General features: G+C 36.9%; 1 protein-coding gene across 2 annotated transcripts in view; it reads left to right on the top strand.

Annotated features, from left to right (window-relative positions):
- cfap36 (cilia and flagella associated protein 36) overlaps positions 1-20,025 on the top strand; it is a 21,125-nt gene extending 1,100 nt beyond the window's left edge. Inside the window, exons 2-10 of one of the 2 annotated variants that reach the window (XM_083533400.1) lie at positions 15,395-15,459; positions 15,746-15,847; positions 16,486-16,600; positions 16,857-16,944; positions 17,030-17,192; positions 17,299-17,359; positions 17,433-17,590; positions 18,595-18,753; positions 19,809-20,025. In XM_083533400.1, the coding sequence (XP_083389526.1) occupies positions 15,395-15,459; positions 15,746-15,847; positions 16,486-16,600; positions 16,857-16,944; positions 17,030-17,192; positions 17,299-17,359; positions 17,433-17,590; positions 18,595-18,753; positions 19,809-19,892 (995 nt within the window). In that variant the 3' untranslated portion in view covers positions 19,893-20,025. The remainder of the gene's footprint in view (positions 1-15,394; positions 15,460-15,745; positions 15,848-16,485; positions 16,601-16,856; positions 16,945-17,029; positions 17,193-17,298; positions 17,360-17,432; positions 17,591-18,594; positions 18,754-19,808) is intronic. The other variant, XM_083533401.1, reaches the window with a different exon arrangement.
- Positions 20,026-20,201: the final 176 nt, after the last annotated feature.

Genomic DNA, 20,201 nt, shown 5'->3' with positions numbered 1-20,201 from the left:
GAGTAACATATTCTATACTCTCACACACACTGTAGAGTAACATATACTATACTCTCACACACACTGTAGAGTAACATATACTATACTCTCACACACTGTAGAGTAACATATACTATACTCACACACTGTAGAGTAACATATACTATACTCACACACTGTAGAGTAACATATACTATACTCACACACTGTAGAGTAACATACTATACTCACACACTGTAGAGTAACATATACTATACTCACACACTGTAGAGTAACATATACTATACTCACACACTGTAGAGTAACATATACTATACTCACACACACTGTAGAGTAACATACTATACTCTCACACACACTGTAGAGTAACATACTATACTCTCACACACACTGTAGAGTAACATATACTATACTCTCACACACACTGTAGAGTAACATATACTATACTCTCACACACACTGTAGAGTAACATATACTATACTCACACACTGTAGAGTAACATATACTATACTCACACACTGTAGAGTAACATATACTATACTCACACACTGTAGAGTAACATATACTATACTCACACACTGTAGAGTAACATATACTATACTCTCACACACACTGTAGAGTAACATATACTATACTCTCACACACTGTAGAGTAACATATACTATACTCACACACTGTAGAGTAACATATACTATACTCACACACTGTAGAGTAACATATACTATACTCACACACTGTAGAGTAACATATACTATACTCACACACTGTAGAGTAACATATACTATACTCACACACTGTAGAGTAACATATACTATACTCACACACACTGTAGAGTAACATACTATACTCTCACACACACTGTAGAGTAACATATACTATACTCTCACACACACTGTAGAGTAACATATACTATACTCTCACACACACTGTAGAGTAACATATACTATACTCTCACACACACTGTAGAGTAACATATACTATACTCTCACACACACTGTAGAGTAACATATACTATACTCTCACACACACTGTAGAGTAACATATACTATACTCACACACTGTAGAGTAACATATACTATACTCACACACTGTAGAGTAACATATACTATACTCACACACTGTAGAGTAACATATACTATACTCACACACACTGTAGAGTAACATATACTATACTCTCACACACACTGTAGAGTAACATATACTATACTCTCACACACACTGTAGAGTAACATATACTATACTCTCACACACACTGTAGAGTAACATATACTATACTCTCACACACACTGTAGAGTAACATATACTATACTCTCACACACACTGTAGAGTAACATATACTATACTCTCACACACACTGTAGAGTAACATATACTATACTCTCACACACACTGTAGAGTAACATATACTATACTCTCACACACACTGTAGAGTAACATATACTATACTCTCACACACACTGTAGAGTAACATATACTATACTCTCACACACACTGTAGAGTAACATATACTATACTCTCACACACACTGTAGAGTAACATATACTATACTCTCACACACACTGTAGAGTAACATATACTATACTCTCACACACACTGTAGAGTAACATATACTATACTCTCACACACACTGTAGAGTAACATATACTATACTCTCACACACACTGTAGAGTAACATATACTATACTCTCACACACACTGTAGAGTAACATATACTATACTCTCACACACACTGTAGAGTAACATATACTATACTCTCACACACACTGTAGAGTAACATATACTATACTCTCACACACACTGTAGAGTAACATATACTATACTCTCACACACACTGTAGAGTAACATATACTATACTCACACACTGTAGAGTAACATATACTATACTCACACACTGTAGAGTAACATATACTATACTCACACACACACTGTAGAGTAACATATACTATACTCACACACACACTGTAGAGTAACATATACTATACTCACACACACACTGTAGAGTAACATATACTATACTCACACACACACTGTAGAGTAACATATACTATACTCACACACTGTAGAGTAACATATACTATACTCACACACTGTAGAGTAACATATACTATACTCACACACTGTAGAGTAACATATACTATACTCACACACTGTAGAGTAACATATACTATACTCACACACTGTAGAGTAACATATACTATACTCACACACACACTGTAGAGTAACATATACTATACTCACACACACACTGTAGAGTAACATATACTATACTCACACACTGTAGAGTAACATATACTATACTCACACACACTGTAGAGTAACATATACTATACTCACACACACTGTAGAGTAACATATACTATACTCTCACACACACTGTAGAGTAACATATACTATACTCTCACACACACTGTAGAGTAACATACTATCACACACACTGTAGAGTAACATATACTATACTCTCACACACACTGTAGAGTAACATATACTATACTCTCACACACACTGTAGAGTAACATATACTATACTCTCACACACACTGTAGAGTAACATATACTATACTCTCACACACACTGTAGAGTAACATATACTATACTCTCACACACACTGTAGAGTAACATATACTATACTCTCACACACACTGTAGAGTAACATATACTATACTCACACACTGTAGAGTAACATATACTATACTCACACACACTGTAGAGTAACATACTATACTCACACACACTGTAGAGTAACATACTATACTCACACACACTGTAGAGTAACATACTATACTCACACACACTGTAGAGTAACATACTATACTCACACACACTGTAGAGTAACATATACTATACTCTCACACACACTGTAGAGTAACATATACTATACTCTCACACTGTAGAGTAACATATACTATACTCACACACTGTAGAGTAACATATACTATACTCACACACTGTAAAGTAACATATACTATACTTACACACTGTAGAGTAACATACTATACTCTCACACACACTGTAGAGTAACATACTATACTCTCACACACACTGTAGAGTAACATATACTATACTCACACACTGTAGAGTAACATATACTATACTCACACACTGTAGAGTAACATATACTATACTCACACACTGTAGAGTAACATATACTATACTCACACACTGTAGAGTAACATATACTATACTCACACACTGTAGAGTAACATATACTATACTCACACACACACTGTAGAGTAACATATACTATACTCACACACACACTGTAGAGTAACATATACTATACTCACACACTGTAGAGTAACATATACTATACTCACACACACTGTAGAGTAACATATACTATACTCACACACACTGTAGAGTAACATATACTATACTCTCACACACACTGTAGAGTAACATATACTATACTCTCACACACACTGTAGAGTAACATACTATCACACACACTGTAGAGTAACATATACTATACTCTCACACACACTGTAGAGTAACATATACTATACTCTCACACACACTGTAGAGTAACATATACTATACTCTCACACACACTGTAGAGTAACATATACTATACTCTCACACACACTGTAGAGTAACATATACTATACTCTCACACACACTGTAGAGTAACATATACTATACTCACACACTGTAGAGTAACATATACTATACTCACACACACTGTAGAGTAACATACTATACTCACACACACTGTAGAGTAACATACTATACTCACACACACTGTAGAGTAACATACTATACTCACACACACTGTAGAGTAACATACTATACTCACACACACTGTAGAGTAACATATACTATACTCTCACACACACTGTAGAGTAACATATACTATACTCTCACACTGTAGAGTAACATATACTATACTCACACACTGTAGAGTAACATATACTATACTCACACACTGTAAAGTAACATATACTATACTTACACACTGTAGAGTAACATACTATACTCTCACACACACTGTAGAGTAACATACTATACTCTCACACACACTGTAGAGTAACATATACTATACTCACACACTGTAGAGTAACATACTATACTCTCACACACACTGTAGAGTAACATACTATACTCTCACACACACTGTAGAGTAACATATACTATACTCACACACTGTAGAGTAACATATACTATACTCACACACTGTAGAGTAACATATACTATACTCTCACACTGTAGAGTAACATATACTATACTCACACACTGTAGAGTAACATATACTATACTCACACACTGTAAAGTAACATACTATACTTACACACTGTAGAGTAACATACTATACTCTCACACACACTGTAGAGTAACATACTATACTCTCACACACACTGTAGAGTAACATACTATACTCTCACACACACTGTAGAGTAACATATACTATACTCACACACTGTAGAGTAACATACTATACTATACTCACACACTGTAGAGTAACATACTATACTATACTCACACACTGTAGAGTAACATACTATACTCTCACACACACTGTAGAGTAACATACTATACTCTCACACACACTGTAGAGTAACATATACTATACTCTCACACACACTGTAGAGTAACATATACTATACTCACACACTGTAGAGTAACATATACTATACTCACACACACTGTAGAGTAACATATACTATACTCTCACACACACTGTAGAGTAACATATACTATACTCTCACACACACTGTAGAGTAACATATACTATACTCTCACACACACTGTAGAGTAACATATACTATACTCTCACACACACTGTAGAGTAACATATACTATACTCTCACACACACTGTAGAGTAACATATACTATACTCTCACACACACTGTAGAGTAACATATACTATACTCTCACACACACTGTAGAGTAACATATACTATACTCTCACACACACTGTAGAGTAACATATACTATACTCTCACACACACTGTAGAGTAACATATACTATACTCTCACACACACTGTAGAGTAACATATACTATACTCTCACACACACTGTAGAGTAACATATACTATACTCTCACACACACTGTAGAGTAACATATACTATACTCTCACACACACTGTAGAGTAACATATACTATACTCTCACACACACTGTAGAGTAACATATACTATACTCACACACTGTAGAGTAACATATACTATACTCACACACTGTAGAGTAACATACTATACTCACACACACACTGTAGAGTAACATATACTATACTCTCACACACACTGTAGAGTAACATATACTATACTCTCACACACACTGTAAAGTTACATATACTATACTCTCACACACACTGTAAAGTTACATATACTATACTCTCACACACACTGTAGAGTAACATATACTATACTCTCACACACACTGTAGAGTAACATATACTATACTCACACAATGTAGAGTAACATATACTATACTCACACACTGTAGAGTAACATATACTATACTCACACACTGTGCAGTAACATATACTATACTCTCACACACACTGTGCAGTAACATATACTATACTCTCACACACACTGTAGAGTAACATATACTATACTCTCACACACACTGTAGAGTAACATATACTATACTCTCACACACACTGTAGAGTAACATATACTATACTCTCACACACACTGTAGAGTAACATATACTATACTCTCACACACACTGTAGAGTAACATATACTATACTCTCACACACACTGTAGAGTAACATATACTATACTCTCACACACACTGTAGAGTAACATATACTATACTCTCACACACACTGTAGAGTAACATGTACTATACTCTCACACTGTAGAGTAACATGTACTATACTCACACACTGCAGTGTAACATGTACTATACTCACACACTGCAGAGTAACATGTACTATACTCACACACTGCAGAGTAACATGTACTATACTCACACACTGTAGAGTAACATGTACTATACTCACACACACTGTAGAGTAACATGTACTATACTCACAAACACTGCAGTGTAACATGTACTATACTCACAAACACTGCAGAGTAACATATACTATACTCACACACTGTAGAGTAACATATACTATACTCACAAACACTGCAGAGTAACATATACTATACTCTCACACTGTTGAGTAACATACTATACTCTCACACACTGCAGTGTAACATGTACTATACTCACAAACACTGCAGAGTAACCTGTACTATACTCACACACTGCAGAGTAACATATTCTATACTCTCACACACTGTAGAGTAACATATACTATACTCTCACACACACTGTAGAGTAACATATACTATACTCTCACACACACTGTAGAGTAACATATACTAGACTCACACACTGTAGAGTAACATATACTAGACTCACACACTGTAGAGTAACATATACTAGACTCACACACTGTAGAGTAACATATACTAGACTCACACACTGTAGAGTAACATATACTATACTCACACACTGTAGAGTAACATATACTATACTCACACACTGTAGAGTAACATATACTATACTCACACACTGTAGAGTAACATATACTATACTCACACACTGTAGAGTAACATATACTATACTCACACACTGTAGAGTAACATATACTATACTCACACACTGTAGAGTAACATATACTATACTCACACACTGTAGAGTAACATATACTATACTCTCACACACACTGTAGAGTAACATATACTATACTCTCACACACACTGTAGAGTAACATATACTATACTCTCACACACACTGTAGAGTAACATATACTATACTCTCACACACACTGTAGAGTAACATATACTATACTCTCACACACACTGTAGAGTAACATATACTATACTCTCACACACACTGTAGAGTAACATATACTATACTCACACACACTGTAGAGTAACATATACTATACTCTCACACACACTGTAGAGTAACATATACTATACTCTCACACACACTGTAGAGTAACATACTATACTCACACACACTGTAGAGTAACATACTATACTCACACACTGTAGAATAACATATACTATACTCACACACTGTAGAGTAACATATACTATACTCACACACTGTAGAGTAACATATACTATACTCACACACTGCAGAGTAACATATACTATACTTACACTGTAGAGTAACATATACTATACTCACACACTGCAGAGTAACATATACTATACTCACACACTGCAGAGTAACATATACTATACTCACACACTGCAGAGTAACATATACTATACTCACACACTGTAGAGTAACATATACTATACTCACACACTGTAGAGTAACATATACTATACTCTCACACACACTGTAGAGTAACATATACTATACTCTCACACACACTGTAGAGTAACATATACTATACTCTCACACACACTGTAGAGTAACATATACTATACTCTCACACTGTAGAGTAACATATACTATACTCACACACTGTAGAGTAACATATACTATACTCACACACTGTAGAGTAACATATACTATACTCACACACTGTAGAGTAACATATACTATACTCACACACTGTAGAGTAACATATACTATACTCTCACACTGTAGAGTAACATATACTATACTCTCACACTGTAGAGTAACATATACTATACTCTCACACACTGCAGTGTAACATGTACTATACTCACACACACTGCAGAGTAACATGTACTATACTTACACACACTGCAGAGTAACATATACTATACTCTCACAAACACTGCAGAGTAACATATACTATACTCTCACAAACACTGCAGAGTAACATATACTATACTCTCACACACTGCAGAGTAACATGTACTATACTCACAAACACTGCAGAGTAACATGTACTATACTCACAAACACTGCAGAGTAACATGTACTATACTCACAAACACTGCAGAGTAACATGTACTATACTCACAAACACTGCAGAGTAACATATACTATACTCACACACACACTGCAGAGTAACATGTACTATACTCACACACACACTGTAGAGTAACATGTACTATACTCACACACACACTGTAGAGTAACATGTACTATACTCACACACACACTGTAGAGTAACATATACTATACTCACACACACACTGTAGAGTAACATATACTATACTCACACACACACTGTAGAGTAACATATACTATACTCACACACACACTGTAGAGTAACATATACTATACTCACACACACACTGTAGAGTAACATATACTATACTCACACACACACTGTAGAGTAACATATACTATACTCACACACTGTAGAGTAACATATACTATACTCACACACTGTAGAGTAACATATACTATACTCACACACTGTAGAGTAACATATACTATACTCACACACACACTGTAGAGTAACATATACTATACTCACACACACACTGTAGAGTAACATATACTATACTCACACACACACTGTAGAGTAACATATACTATACTCACACACACTGTAGAGTAACATATACTATACTCTCACACACACTGTAGAGTAACATATACTATACTCTCACACACACTGTAGAGTAACATATACTATACTCTCACACACACTGTAGAGTAACATACTATCACACACACTGTAGAGTAACATACTATCACACACACTGTAGAGTAACATATACTATCACACACACTGTAGAGTAACATATACTATACTCTCACACACACTGTAGAGTAACATATACTATACTCTCACACACACTGTAGAGTAACATATACTATACTCACACACTGTAGAGTAACATATACTATACTCACACACACTGTAGAGTAACATACTATACTCACACACACTGTAGAGTAACATACTATACTCACACACTGTAGAGTAACATATACTATACTCACACACTGTAGAGTAACATATACTATACTCACACACTGTAGAGTAACATATACTATACTCACACACACACTGTAGAGTAACATATACTATACTCACACACACACTGTAGAGTAACATATACTATACTCACACACACTGTAGAGTAACATATACTATACTCACACACACTGTAGAGTAACATATACTATACTCTCACACACACTGTAGAGTAACATATACTATACTCTCACACACACTGTAGAGTAACATATACTATACTCTCACACACACTGTAGAGTAACATACTATCACACACACTGTAGAGTAACATATACTATCACACACACTGTAGAGTAACATATACTATACTCTCACACACACTGTAGAGTAACATATACTATACTCTCACACACACTGTAGAGTAACATATACTATACTCTCACACACACTGTAGAGTAACATATACTATACTCACACACTGTAGAGTAACATATACTATACTCACACACACTGTAGAGTAACATACTATACTCACACACACTGTAGAGTAACATACTATACTCACACACACTGTAGAGTAACATACTATACTCACACACACTGTAGAGTAACATACTATACTCACACACACTGTAGAGTAACATATACTATACTCTCACACACACTGTAGAGTAACATATACTATACTCTCACACTGTAGAGTAACATATACTATACTCACACACACACTGTAGAGTAACATATACTATACTCACACACACACTGTAGAGTAACATATACTATACTCACACACTGTAGAGTAACATATACTATACTCTCACACACACTGTAGAGTAACATATACTATACTCTCACACACACTGTAGAGTAACATACTATCACACACACTGTAGAGTAACATATACTATACTCTCACACACACTGTAGAGTAACATATACTATACTCTCACACACACTGTAGAGTAACATATACTATACTCTCACACACACTGTAGAGTAACATATACTATACTCTCACACACACTGTAGAGTAACATATACTATACTCACACACTGTAGAGTAACATATACTATACTCACACACACTGTAGAGTAACATACTATACTCACACACACTGTAGAGTAACATACTATACTCACACACACTGTAGAGTAACATACTATACTCACACACACTGTAGAGTAACATACTATACTCACACACACTGTAGAGTAACATACTATACTCACACACACTGTAGAGTAACATATACTATACTCTCACACACACTGTAGAGTAACATATACTATACTCTCACACACACTGTAGAGTAACATATACTATACTCTCACACTGTAGAGTAACATATACTATACTCACACACTGTAGAGTAACATATACTATACTTACACACTGTAGAGTAACATACTATACTCTCACACACACTGTAGAGTAACATACTATACTCTCACACACACTGTAGAGTAACATATACTATACTCACACACTGTAGAGTAACATACTATACTCTCACACACACTGTAGAGTAACATACTATACTCTCACACACACTGTAGAGTAACATATACTATACTCACACACTGTAGAGTAACATATACTATACTCACACACTGTAGAGTAACATATACTATACTCTCACACTGTAGAGTAACATATACTATACTCACACACTGTAGAGTAACATATACTATACTCACACACTGTAAAGTAACATACTATACTTACACACTGTAGAGTAACATACTATACTCTCACACACACTGTAGAGTAACATACTATACTCTCACACACACTGTAGAGTAACATACTATACTCTCACACACACTGTAGAGTAACATATACTATACTCACACACTGTAGAGTAACATACTATACTATACTCACACACTGTAGAGTAACATACTATACTATACTCACACACTGTAGAGTAACATACTATACTCTCACACACACTGTAGAGTAACATACTATACTCTCACACACACTGTAGAGTAACATATACTATACTCTCACACACACTGTAGAGTAACATATACTATACTCTCACACACACTGTAGAGTAACATATACTATACTCACACACTGTAGAGTAACATATACTATACTCACACACACTGTAGAGTAACATATACTATACTCTCACACACACTGTAGAGTAACATATACTATACTCTCACACACACTGTAGAGTAACATATACTATACTCTCACACACACTGTAGAGTAACATATACTATACTCTCACACACACTGTAGAGTAACATATACTATACTCTCACACACACTGTAGAGTAACATATACTATACTCTCACACACACTGTAGAGTAACATATACTATACTCTCACACACACTGTAGAGTAACATATACTATACTCTCACACACACTGTAGAGTAACATATACTATACTCTCACACACACTGTAGAGTAACATACTATACTCTCACACACACTGTAGAGTAACATATACTATACTCACACACTGTAGAGTAACATATACTATACTCACACACTGTAGAGTAACATATACTATACTCTCACACTGTAGAGTAACATATACTATACTCACACACTGTAGAGTAACATATACTATACTCACACACTGTAAAGTAACATACTATACTTACACACTGTAGAGTAACATACTATACTCTCACACACACTGTAGAGTAACATACTATACTCTCACACACACTGTAGAGTAACATACTATACTCTCACACACACTGTAGAGTAACATACTATACTCTCACACACACTGTAGAGTAACATACTATACTCTCACACACACTGTAGAGTAACATATACTATACTCACACACTGTAGAGTAACATACTATACTATACTCACACACTGTAGAGTAACATACTATACTATACTCACACACTGTAGAGTAACATACTATACTCTCACACACACTGTAGAGTAACATACTATACTCTCACACACACTGTAGAGTAACATATACTATACTCTCACACACACTGTAGAGTAACATATACTATACTCTCACACACACTGTAGAGTAACATATACTATACTCACACACTGTAGAGTAACATATACTATACTCTCACACACACTGTAGAGTAACATATACTATACTCTCACACACACTGTAGAGTAACATATACTATACTCTCACACACACTGTAGAGTAACATATACTATACTCTCACACACACTGTAGAGTAACATATACTATACTCTCACACACACTGTAGAGTAACATATACTATACTCTCACACACACTGTAGAGTAACATATACTATACTCTCACACACACTGTAGAGTAACATATACTATACTCTCACACACACTGTAGAGTAACATATACTATACTCTCACACACACTGTAGAGTAACATATACTATACTCTCACACACACTGTAGAGTAACATATACTATACTCTCACACACACTGTAGAGTAACATATACTATACTCTCACACACACTGTAGAGTAACATATACTATACTCACACACTGTAGAGTAACATATACTATACTCACACACTGTAGAGTAACATATACTATACTCACACACACACTGTAGAGTAACATACTATACTCACACACACACTGTAGAGTAACATATACTATACTCACACACACACTGTAGAGTAACATATACTATACTCTCACACACACTGTAAAGTTACATATACTATACTCTCACACACACTGTAAAGTTACATATACTATACTCTCACACACACTGTAGAGTAACATATACTATACTCTCACACACACTGTAGAGTAACATATACTATACTCACACAATGTAGAGTAACATATACTATACTCACACACTGTAGAGTAACATATACTATACTCACACACTGTGCAGTAACATATACTATACTCTCACACACACTGTGCAGTAACATATACTATACTCTCACACACACTGTAGAGTAACATATACTATACTCTCACACACACTGTAGAGTAACATATACTATACTCTCACACACACTGTAGAGTAACATATACTATACTCTCACACACACTGTAGAGTAACATATACTATACTCTCACACACACTGTAGAGTAACATATACTATACTCTCACACACACTGTAGAGTAACATATACTATACTCTCACACACACTGTAGAGTAACATGTACTATACTCTCACACTGTAGAGTAACATGTACTATACTCTCACACACTGCAGTGTAACATGTACTATACTCACACACTGTGCAGTAACATATACTATACTCTCACACACACTGTAGAGTAACATATACTATACTCACACACTGCAGAGTAACATATACTATACTCACACACTGTAGAGTAACATATACTATACTCTCACACTGTAGAGTAACATATACTATACTCTCAGACACTGCAGTGTAACTTGTACTAAACTCACACACTGCAGAGTAACATATACTATACTCTCACACACACTGCAGAGTAACATATACTATACTCACACACACTGCAGAGTAACATATACTATACTCTCACACTGTAGAGTTACATATACTATACCCACACACACTGTAGAGTAGCATATACTATACTCACAAACACTGCAGAGTAACATGTACTATACTCTCACACACTGCAGTGTAACATGTACTATACTCACACACTGTGCAGTAACATATACTATACTCTCACACACACTGTAGAGTAACATATACTATACTCACACACTGTGCAGTAACATATACTATACTCTCACACACACTGTAGAGTAACATATACTATACTCACACACTGCAGAGTAACATATACTATACTCACACACTGTAGAGTAACATATACTATACTCTCACACTGTAGAGTAACATATACTATACTCTCAGACACTGCAGTGTAACTTGTACTAAACTCACACACTGCAGAGTAACATATACTATACTCTCACACACACTGCAGAGTAACATATACTATACTCACACACACTGCAGAGTAACATATACTATACTCTCACACTGTAGAGTTACATATACTATACCCACACACACTGTAGAGTAGCATATACTATACTCACAAACACTGCAGAGTAACATATACTATACTCTCACACTGTAGAGTAACATGTACTATACTCTCACACACTGCAGTGTAACATGTACTATACTCACACACTGTGCAGTAACATATACTATACTCTCACACACACTGTAGAGTAACATATACTATACTCACACACTGTGCAGTAACATATACTATACTCTCACACACACTGTAGAGTAACATATACTATACTCACACACTGCAGAGTAACATATACTATACTCACACACTGTAGTGTAACATATACTATACTCTCACACTGTAGAGTAACATATACTATACTCTCAGACACTGCAGTGTAACTTGTACTAAACTCACACACTGCAGAGTAACATATACTATACTCTCACACACACTGCAGAGTAACATATACTATACTCACACACACTGCAGAGTAACATATACTATACTCTCACACTGTAGAGTTACATATACTATACCCACACACACTGTAGAGTAGCATATACTATACTCACAAACACTGCAGAGTAACATATACTATACTCTCACACTGTAGAGTAACATATACTATACTCACACACACTGCAGAGTAACATATACTATACTCACACACTGTAGAGTAACATATACTATACTCACACACACTGTAGATTAACATATACTATACTCACACACACTGCAGAGTAACATATACTATACTCTCACACACTGCAGAGTAACATATACTATACTCTCACACACTGCAGAGTAACATACTATACTCTCACACACTGCAGAGTAACATATACTATTCTCACACACACTAGAGTAGCATATACTATACTCTCACACTGTAGAGTAACATACTATACTCACACACACTGTAGAGTAACATATACTATTCTCACACACACTGTAGAGTAACATATACTGTACTCTCACACACTGCAGGGTAACATATACTATACTCACACACTGCAGAGTAACATGTACTATACTCACACACTGTAGAGTAACATATACTATACTCACACACTGTAGAGTAACATATACTATACTCACACACACTGTAGAGTAACATATACTATACTCACACACACTGTAGAGTAACATATACTATACTCACACACACACATACACTGTAGAGTAACATACCATACCCTCACACTGCAGAGTAACATATACCACACACACACACACACACACACACACACACTATAGATTAACATATACTCACACACACTGCAGAGTAACATACTATAGAGTGTGTGTGTCTGTGTGTGTGTCTGTGTGTGTGTGTGTGTGTGTGTGTGTGTGTGTGTGTGTGTGTCTGTGTGTGTGTGTGTGTGTGTGTGATTATAGTATATGTACAGAGTATCTACAGTGTAACATATACTATACTCACACACACACACACAATGTAAACTCATGCATATGCAAGTTGATTTGTTTTGCAACATATAGTAGAAAAGCCGTATTTGTTATGTAATACAGTAACACTGACACTCCTCCTACTCCAAATGTATATGAATAATAATAACATATAATCTATTAATAAATTTAAATATAGTTATATGTAGTGATAGTGTAGTAATAACTCTGCATATGTCTCGTGTTCTCTCAGTGTTTGACGACGAAGAGGAAAATAAATTATCATACACAGAAATCCATCAGCAATACAAACAACTGGTGAGTAAAATAACGTAACACACATCATTTTGAGGGAAGTGGTTGCACAGGGGATGAGATGTTTTAATGAGAATCCCACCACCTTTGCTGGGGCCTTTGAGCAAGGCCCTTATTGCTCACTTGTGTAAATTTGATACATTTAAATGTTTTCTTTGGTCAAACGCTGTTTTATTTTTTCAAACCTATGAATAAATAAATTGATTTGTCTTAATTTCCCCTAATTTTGCTATTTATGCCTTTATAGATCATTTCTTTTATCTGTACATTGACATGAATCCTCTTTCAGGTAGAGAAGTTGTTAGAAAACTACATGCAGGAAGTAGGAATCAGTGAACAGCAGTTTCTGGCTGCCTGCTCGTCTCCTTTTGCAAAGTCCAAATCCTTGCAGGTGAGCAACCATACACTGAAATAAAAATTATATATAAAGGTGTGTGTGTGTGTGTGTGTGTGTGTGTGTGTGTGTGTGTGTGTGTGTGTGTGTGTGTGTGTGTGTGTGTGTGTGTGTGTGTGTGTGTGTGTGTGTGTGTGTATCTATAAAGTAACTATTTCAAAGGAGTATGTTGATTTTATATATATATATCGTGTCCTGGGCGTGTCCTGAGAGTCGCATAGAATCGATATTAACATGGCAGAGGTAGAGCTGCATCTTCCCGAAGACACAACAGGAAATTGTAATCTTTTTCGCATTAAGGCATGATTTGTGAAAGCCCAAAGCATTCGAAGGCACTAAGTGCATCGTTAGCTGCTTCATGTGTGTTCATTATTCCTGGAAAAGGGAAAAGGAGACGAGACCATGTCTGTGACATGTCTTTTATTTGTTAGCTGATCAGCACATGGTCAATCTTTTTTTTTTTTTTTTTTTTACGTTCTTTAAATCGAATTTATCATTCCAGGTGAATTGTATTTGAAACCCACCATTACCATCGAGAGGAATTAAGGCTAATCCCGGTTACGTAAATCCAGCCGGCTCTATTTATTTCAGCTGCAGCCGTTAATCGGTTTTCTCTTCTTCTGGATTTTCTCCAGGCTCTCTTCCAGCCAGTGCTGGCCACAAATGACTTTCAGATGTTTCGCTCGCTGATGGTGCAGAAGAACGTGGAGCTGCAGCTTCAGGCCCTGCGTGTCATTAAGGAGAGGAATGGTATGCCATGGGTCTTTTATTTTTTTTTTTAATTGAACACATATCTGTTCAGGAGGTGGAGCTTAGTGGTTAAGGCATTGGTCTTTGGATAGAAAGGCTGTGTACACCAGTTCAAAAACCAGGACCAACAAGCTACCACTGATGGGCCCTTGAGCAAGGCTCTTAACTCTCAAACCTCAAAATGAAAACTCACACATCTGTGCTGAAATAACGGCTGAATAAAATATCTGTTTTTGTTTATATCCGTGCGTCATAGGAGCGCTGCCTGACTGCTTAACCGATGGTACGGATGTGATAAGTGAACTCGAGCAGCAGGAGATGCAGATCCTCCAGGAGGTTCTCAAGTACGTTCTCTGATCTAGATACTAGATATAGATAATGCGTAACTGTTCCAGAACACGAATCAACACCACCTTCTGATTTGTGCAGGCGCTCGAAGGAGGAGTACGAGGAGGAGCTGGCTCGCAGAGAGCACTTGGGCCAGAAGGTCGCTTCCACGTCCACCACGCTCCGTGAAGAACCGGTGAGGAACGGGAGCGAACCTCAGGCCAAAGCCCACATGCACGCTCAGCCAATCATCAGCCCCAGCAAGGTATAGCGGTCTTGATGAAGGAGAGATCATCAATTTATTATCAATTACTTCGAGTTTATATGGTTTTATCAAGGGGAAATGACTCATGGGTGACTTTATGTTGCAGAAAGTGGGGGACACTGTGATTTCTGAGAGAGGTTTAGCCAGTATATCTCCTAAAGCTCCTGGTAAGGGCACACACTTACACGAAATATTTGTGTTTTAATGGTGTAAATAGAGTATTATTTCTTTTTTCAATAGACTATTGTAGCACAGAGACAAAGACACTACCAGCAGTCCGAGTACCAGTTAAGGGTCCTGCGGCGACGCTGGTGTCCCGGGAAAAAAGTGCCAACCAGGCAGCCGAGAGCTGGTTGGAAGAGGCGCGGAAGGAAGCTGGAATCTCCGAACCTTTCCAAGTGATTAAACACCTTTTAATCAAGTGATCAATCAACCTTCAAGACCATTTCATATGTCGCACATGTATGAATCGTTCAGCATAAACTCAACATGGTGCTCCCACCACCATGCGTCACCATGTGGACCTTTAGAAATGCTACATGTTAGGGTGTATATTAGACCCTTACGGTGAATGTTAGACCCTTACGGTGTATCTTAGACTCTTGCCATTTCTCTTGAAAGTTTCTCCCTGTAAAAATCTATGAGCTTTTAATAATTTGGAAACGGCCTTATAACCCCTAACACCTCCAGACAAGCAACTTGGACTCATACAAATGATTTTTGGGACGTATGTTCACATAAAGGCCCGGGAGTCACGTCACGTTCCCGAAGAGCGCAGTTTAGCATGCAATTTTTAAGTCAGGAAAATCGAAACGCCCTGAATCTCCTATATCGACTAAACAGAATTCAAAAGATTCAGTGCCAACATAAGGGCTGTAATTATATATATATATTATTTTTGGAAACTTCTCTGAAAATTGGTCTAGCCTTGGACTGAATTCGCTGGGATGTCCACTCCTTGAAAGGTTGCCAACTTTCTTAAATGTTTTCCATGTGTAAATAATGTTTCCTCATTTTAAAATGATGAGCTTTCAAAAGTTAGAAACGGCCTTATAACCCCTTATAACCCTTCCCAGATTGATAAGCAGCAACAGTTGCTTTTCTAACCTCGTTCCTTCCTGGTGTTGTGTTAAAACACAACGCCAATGAGGCGTGGTTTTTACGAATATGCATCAGCAATTTGTCCATTTCTAAAGGCAGTAAATGGTGGAAAGTTTCAATCCCTCTTTAGACGTTGTAGTCAGTCTATCTCAATGTAAAGCTTGTGTCCTTTTAAAGGAAAGGGGAGGGGCTTAGAGAGTGGGTTTAGAAACTAAGTATGGGTTATATTAAGGTGATAAATAACAATTCTGCAATTATAGCTACAATGTAAGTTTAATAACGTGTGTGTGTGTGTGTGCAGGAACTGACTATAGCGCAGCAGGAACAGCTTCAGCAGAGAGCCGAGTATCTGAGACAGCAGAGGGACAAATTGCAGGCGCTGAAGAAAGGGCAGAAAGCGAAATCCACGGCCGCAGAGGAAACCCAGTCGCCCCCACCTGCCCCCGCGTCCCCAACACCGGTAAATTTCACTGAGAAAACTGTCCTTCTAAAAACACAATTGGACAGACTACGCACTTTCAGATCAAGCTGCGTTCTATCGATCGTATCAGAAGTAACTGCTGGATAGTTGCAAGTAAAGAGCTATAAAAGGATCGTCATTGAACATATTCCAATTGAGCGTGATGCTTCCACCACCGTGCTTCGTCACGTGTATTCGGTCTCAAGAAGGGTGTCTACTTATACTATTTGGACAAACCTGAGCATAAGATTGGTATGTTCTTCTTCCTCTTCTTCAACATCCAATTCCATTCTTCTGAGAAGATGTTCTACAAGATTTGTACTGATGTAGGGGAGGTGAGGAGGCCTGAGGTGCAGTCAGCTTCAAAAATTCATCCCATAGGTGTTGAATATGGAACTGTTTATAATGCTGTAATATTAAATGTAGCTATAATAGGATAAAAAAGTGTATATGTATGTTTTAGGGGTGTAACTGTACACAAAATTCAGGGTTCGGTGCGTACCTCGGTTTTTGCTTGTCGTTTATTATTAACGCAGTTTATTATTACATTTATTACATATTATGACATTTGCGATCATCAACAGTTTACATTTTTCTATTCATTTTAAATAAAAATGACGCTAAACGGAACAAAAGCCCTGTACAGAACCGGTTCGGTACGATTACGTGTACCGTTACACCCCTGCTATTTATATATATTGTCTTATCTCTCACCCAAAGGGACAGCGGTGTATGAGATCCGTCCCACACGGCACCATATATACACATTGTCCATTATACGCCCGTGATTTTTGTCTTTCCTTCCCCCTCACGCTAATGGAAGACGAGCGCCTTGAAACGGCTCGGCGGCTCGGCTAGCGCAAACACGTCGCCGCCTCAGAAGGTGACCTGAGAAGTAGCTTAGCTCTCGTCCTCTTCCTGTTTAACACCCAGTGTGTGTGCTTTAACACCCCTCACTCAGCTCTTTAGGGAATTATCACACCCTGTATAAGCAAACACACACACACACACACACACACACACAACACGATCTTGAAACGCTTCCTGTTTTCCAGGAAATCTCAGTGGAGGAGAAGAAGAAGCTGCAAAAGAGAAAACACCTGGCTGAGAAACTGAAAGAGGAAGTCATCAAAAAGTAACGAGGATCACTCAAGCTCCTGAAGAGGACTGAAATGAACACGAGACCAACTCAAGATCTTTTTGTTTCCCCCATGATTGCAATACGGTATAAACGCATCGAGATGTATCTTCTGTAATAAACCAAGTTTTGTACATCGTCTGCTCTGCTTCGTTTCTCTTCACTATTGAAAATTCTGCACATTTTCCCCCACCAACATTTCAGACCCTGTAGGTTTGGTGTTGTACATAAAATACTGCTGCAATTCATTTGAACTCTGAACTAAGAAAAATGTATATCTTTGATACATAAAAGCGAATTTTTTAAACTC

The sequence above is a fragment of the Silurus aristotelis genome, assembly GCF_946808225.1.
Source record: "Silurus aristotelis genome assembly, chromosome: 27".
Taxonomy (NCBI): domain Eukaryota; kingdom Metazoa; phylum Chordata; class Actinopteri; order Siluriformes; family Siluridae; genus Silurus; species Silurus aristotelis.
The sequence above is the reverse complement of the archived record's forward strand: the minus strand, read 5'-3'. Positions and strand labels throughout refer to the sequence as shown.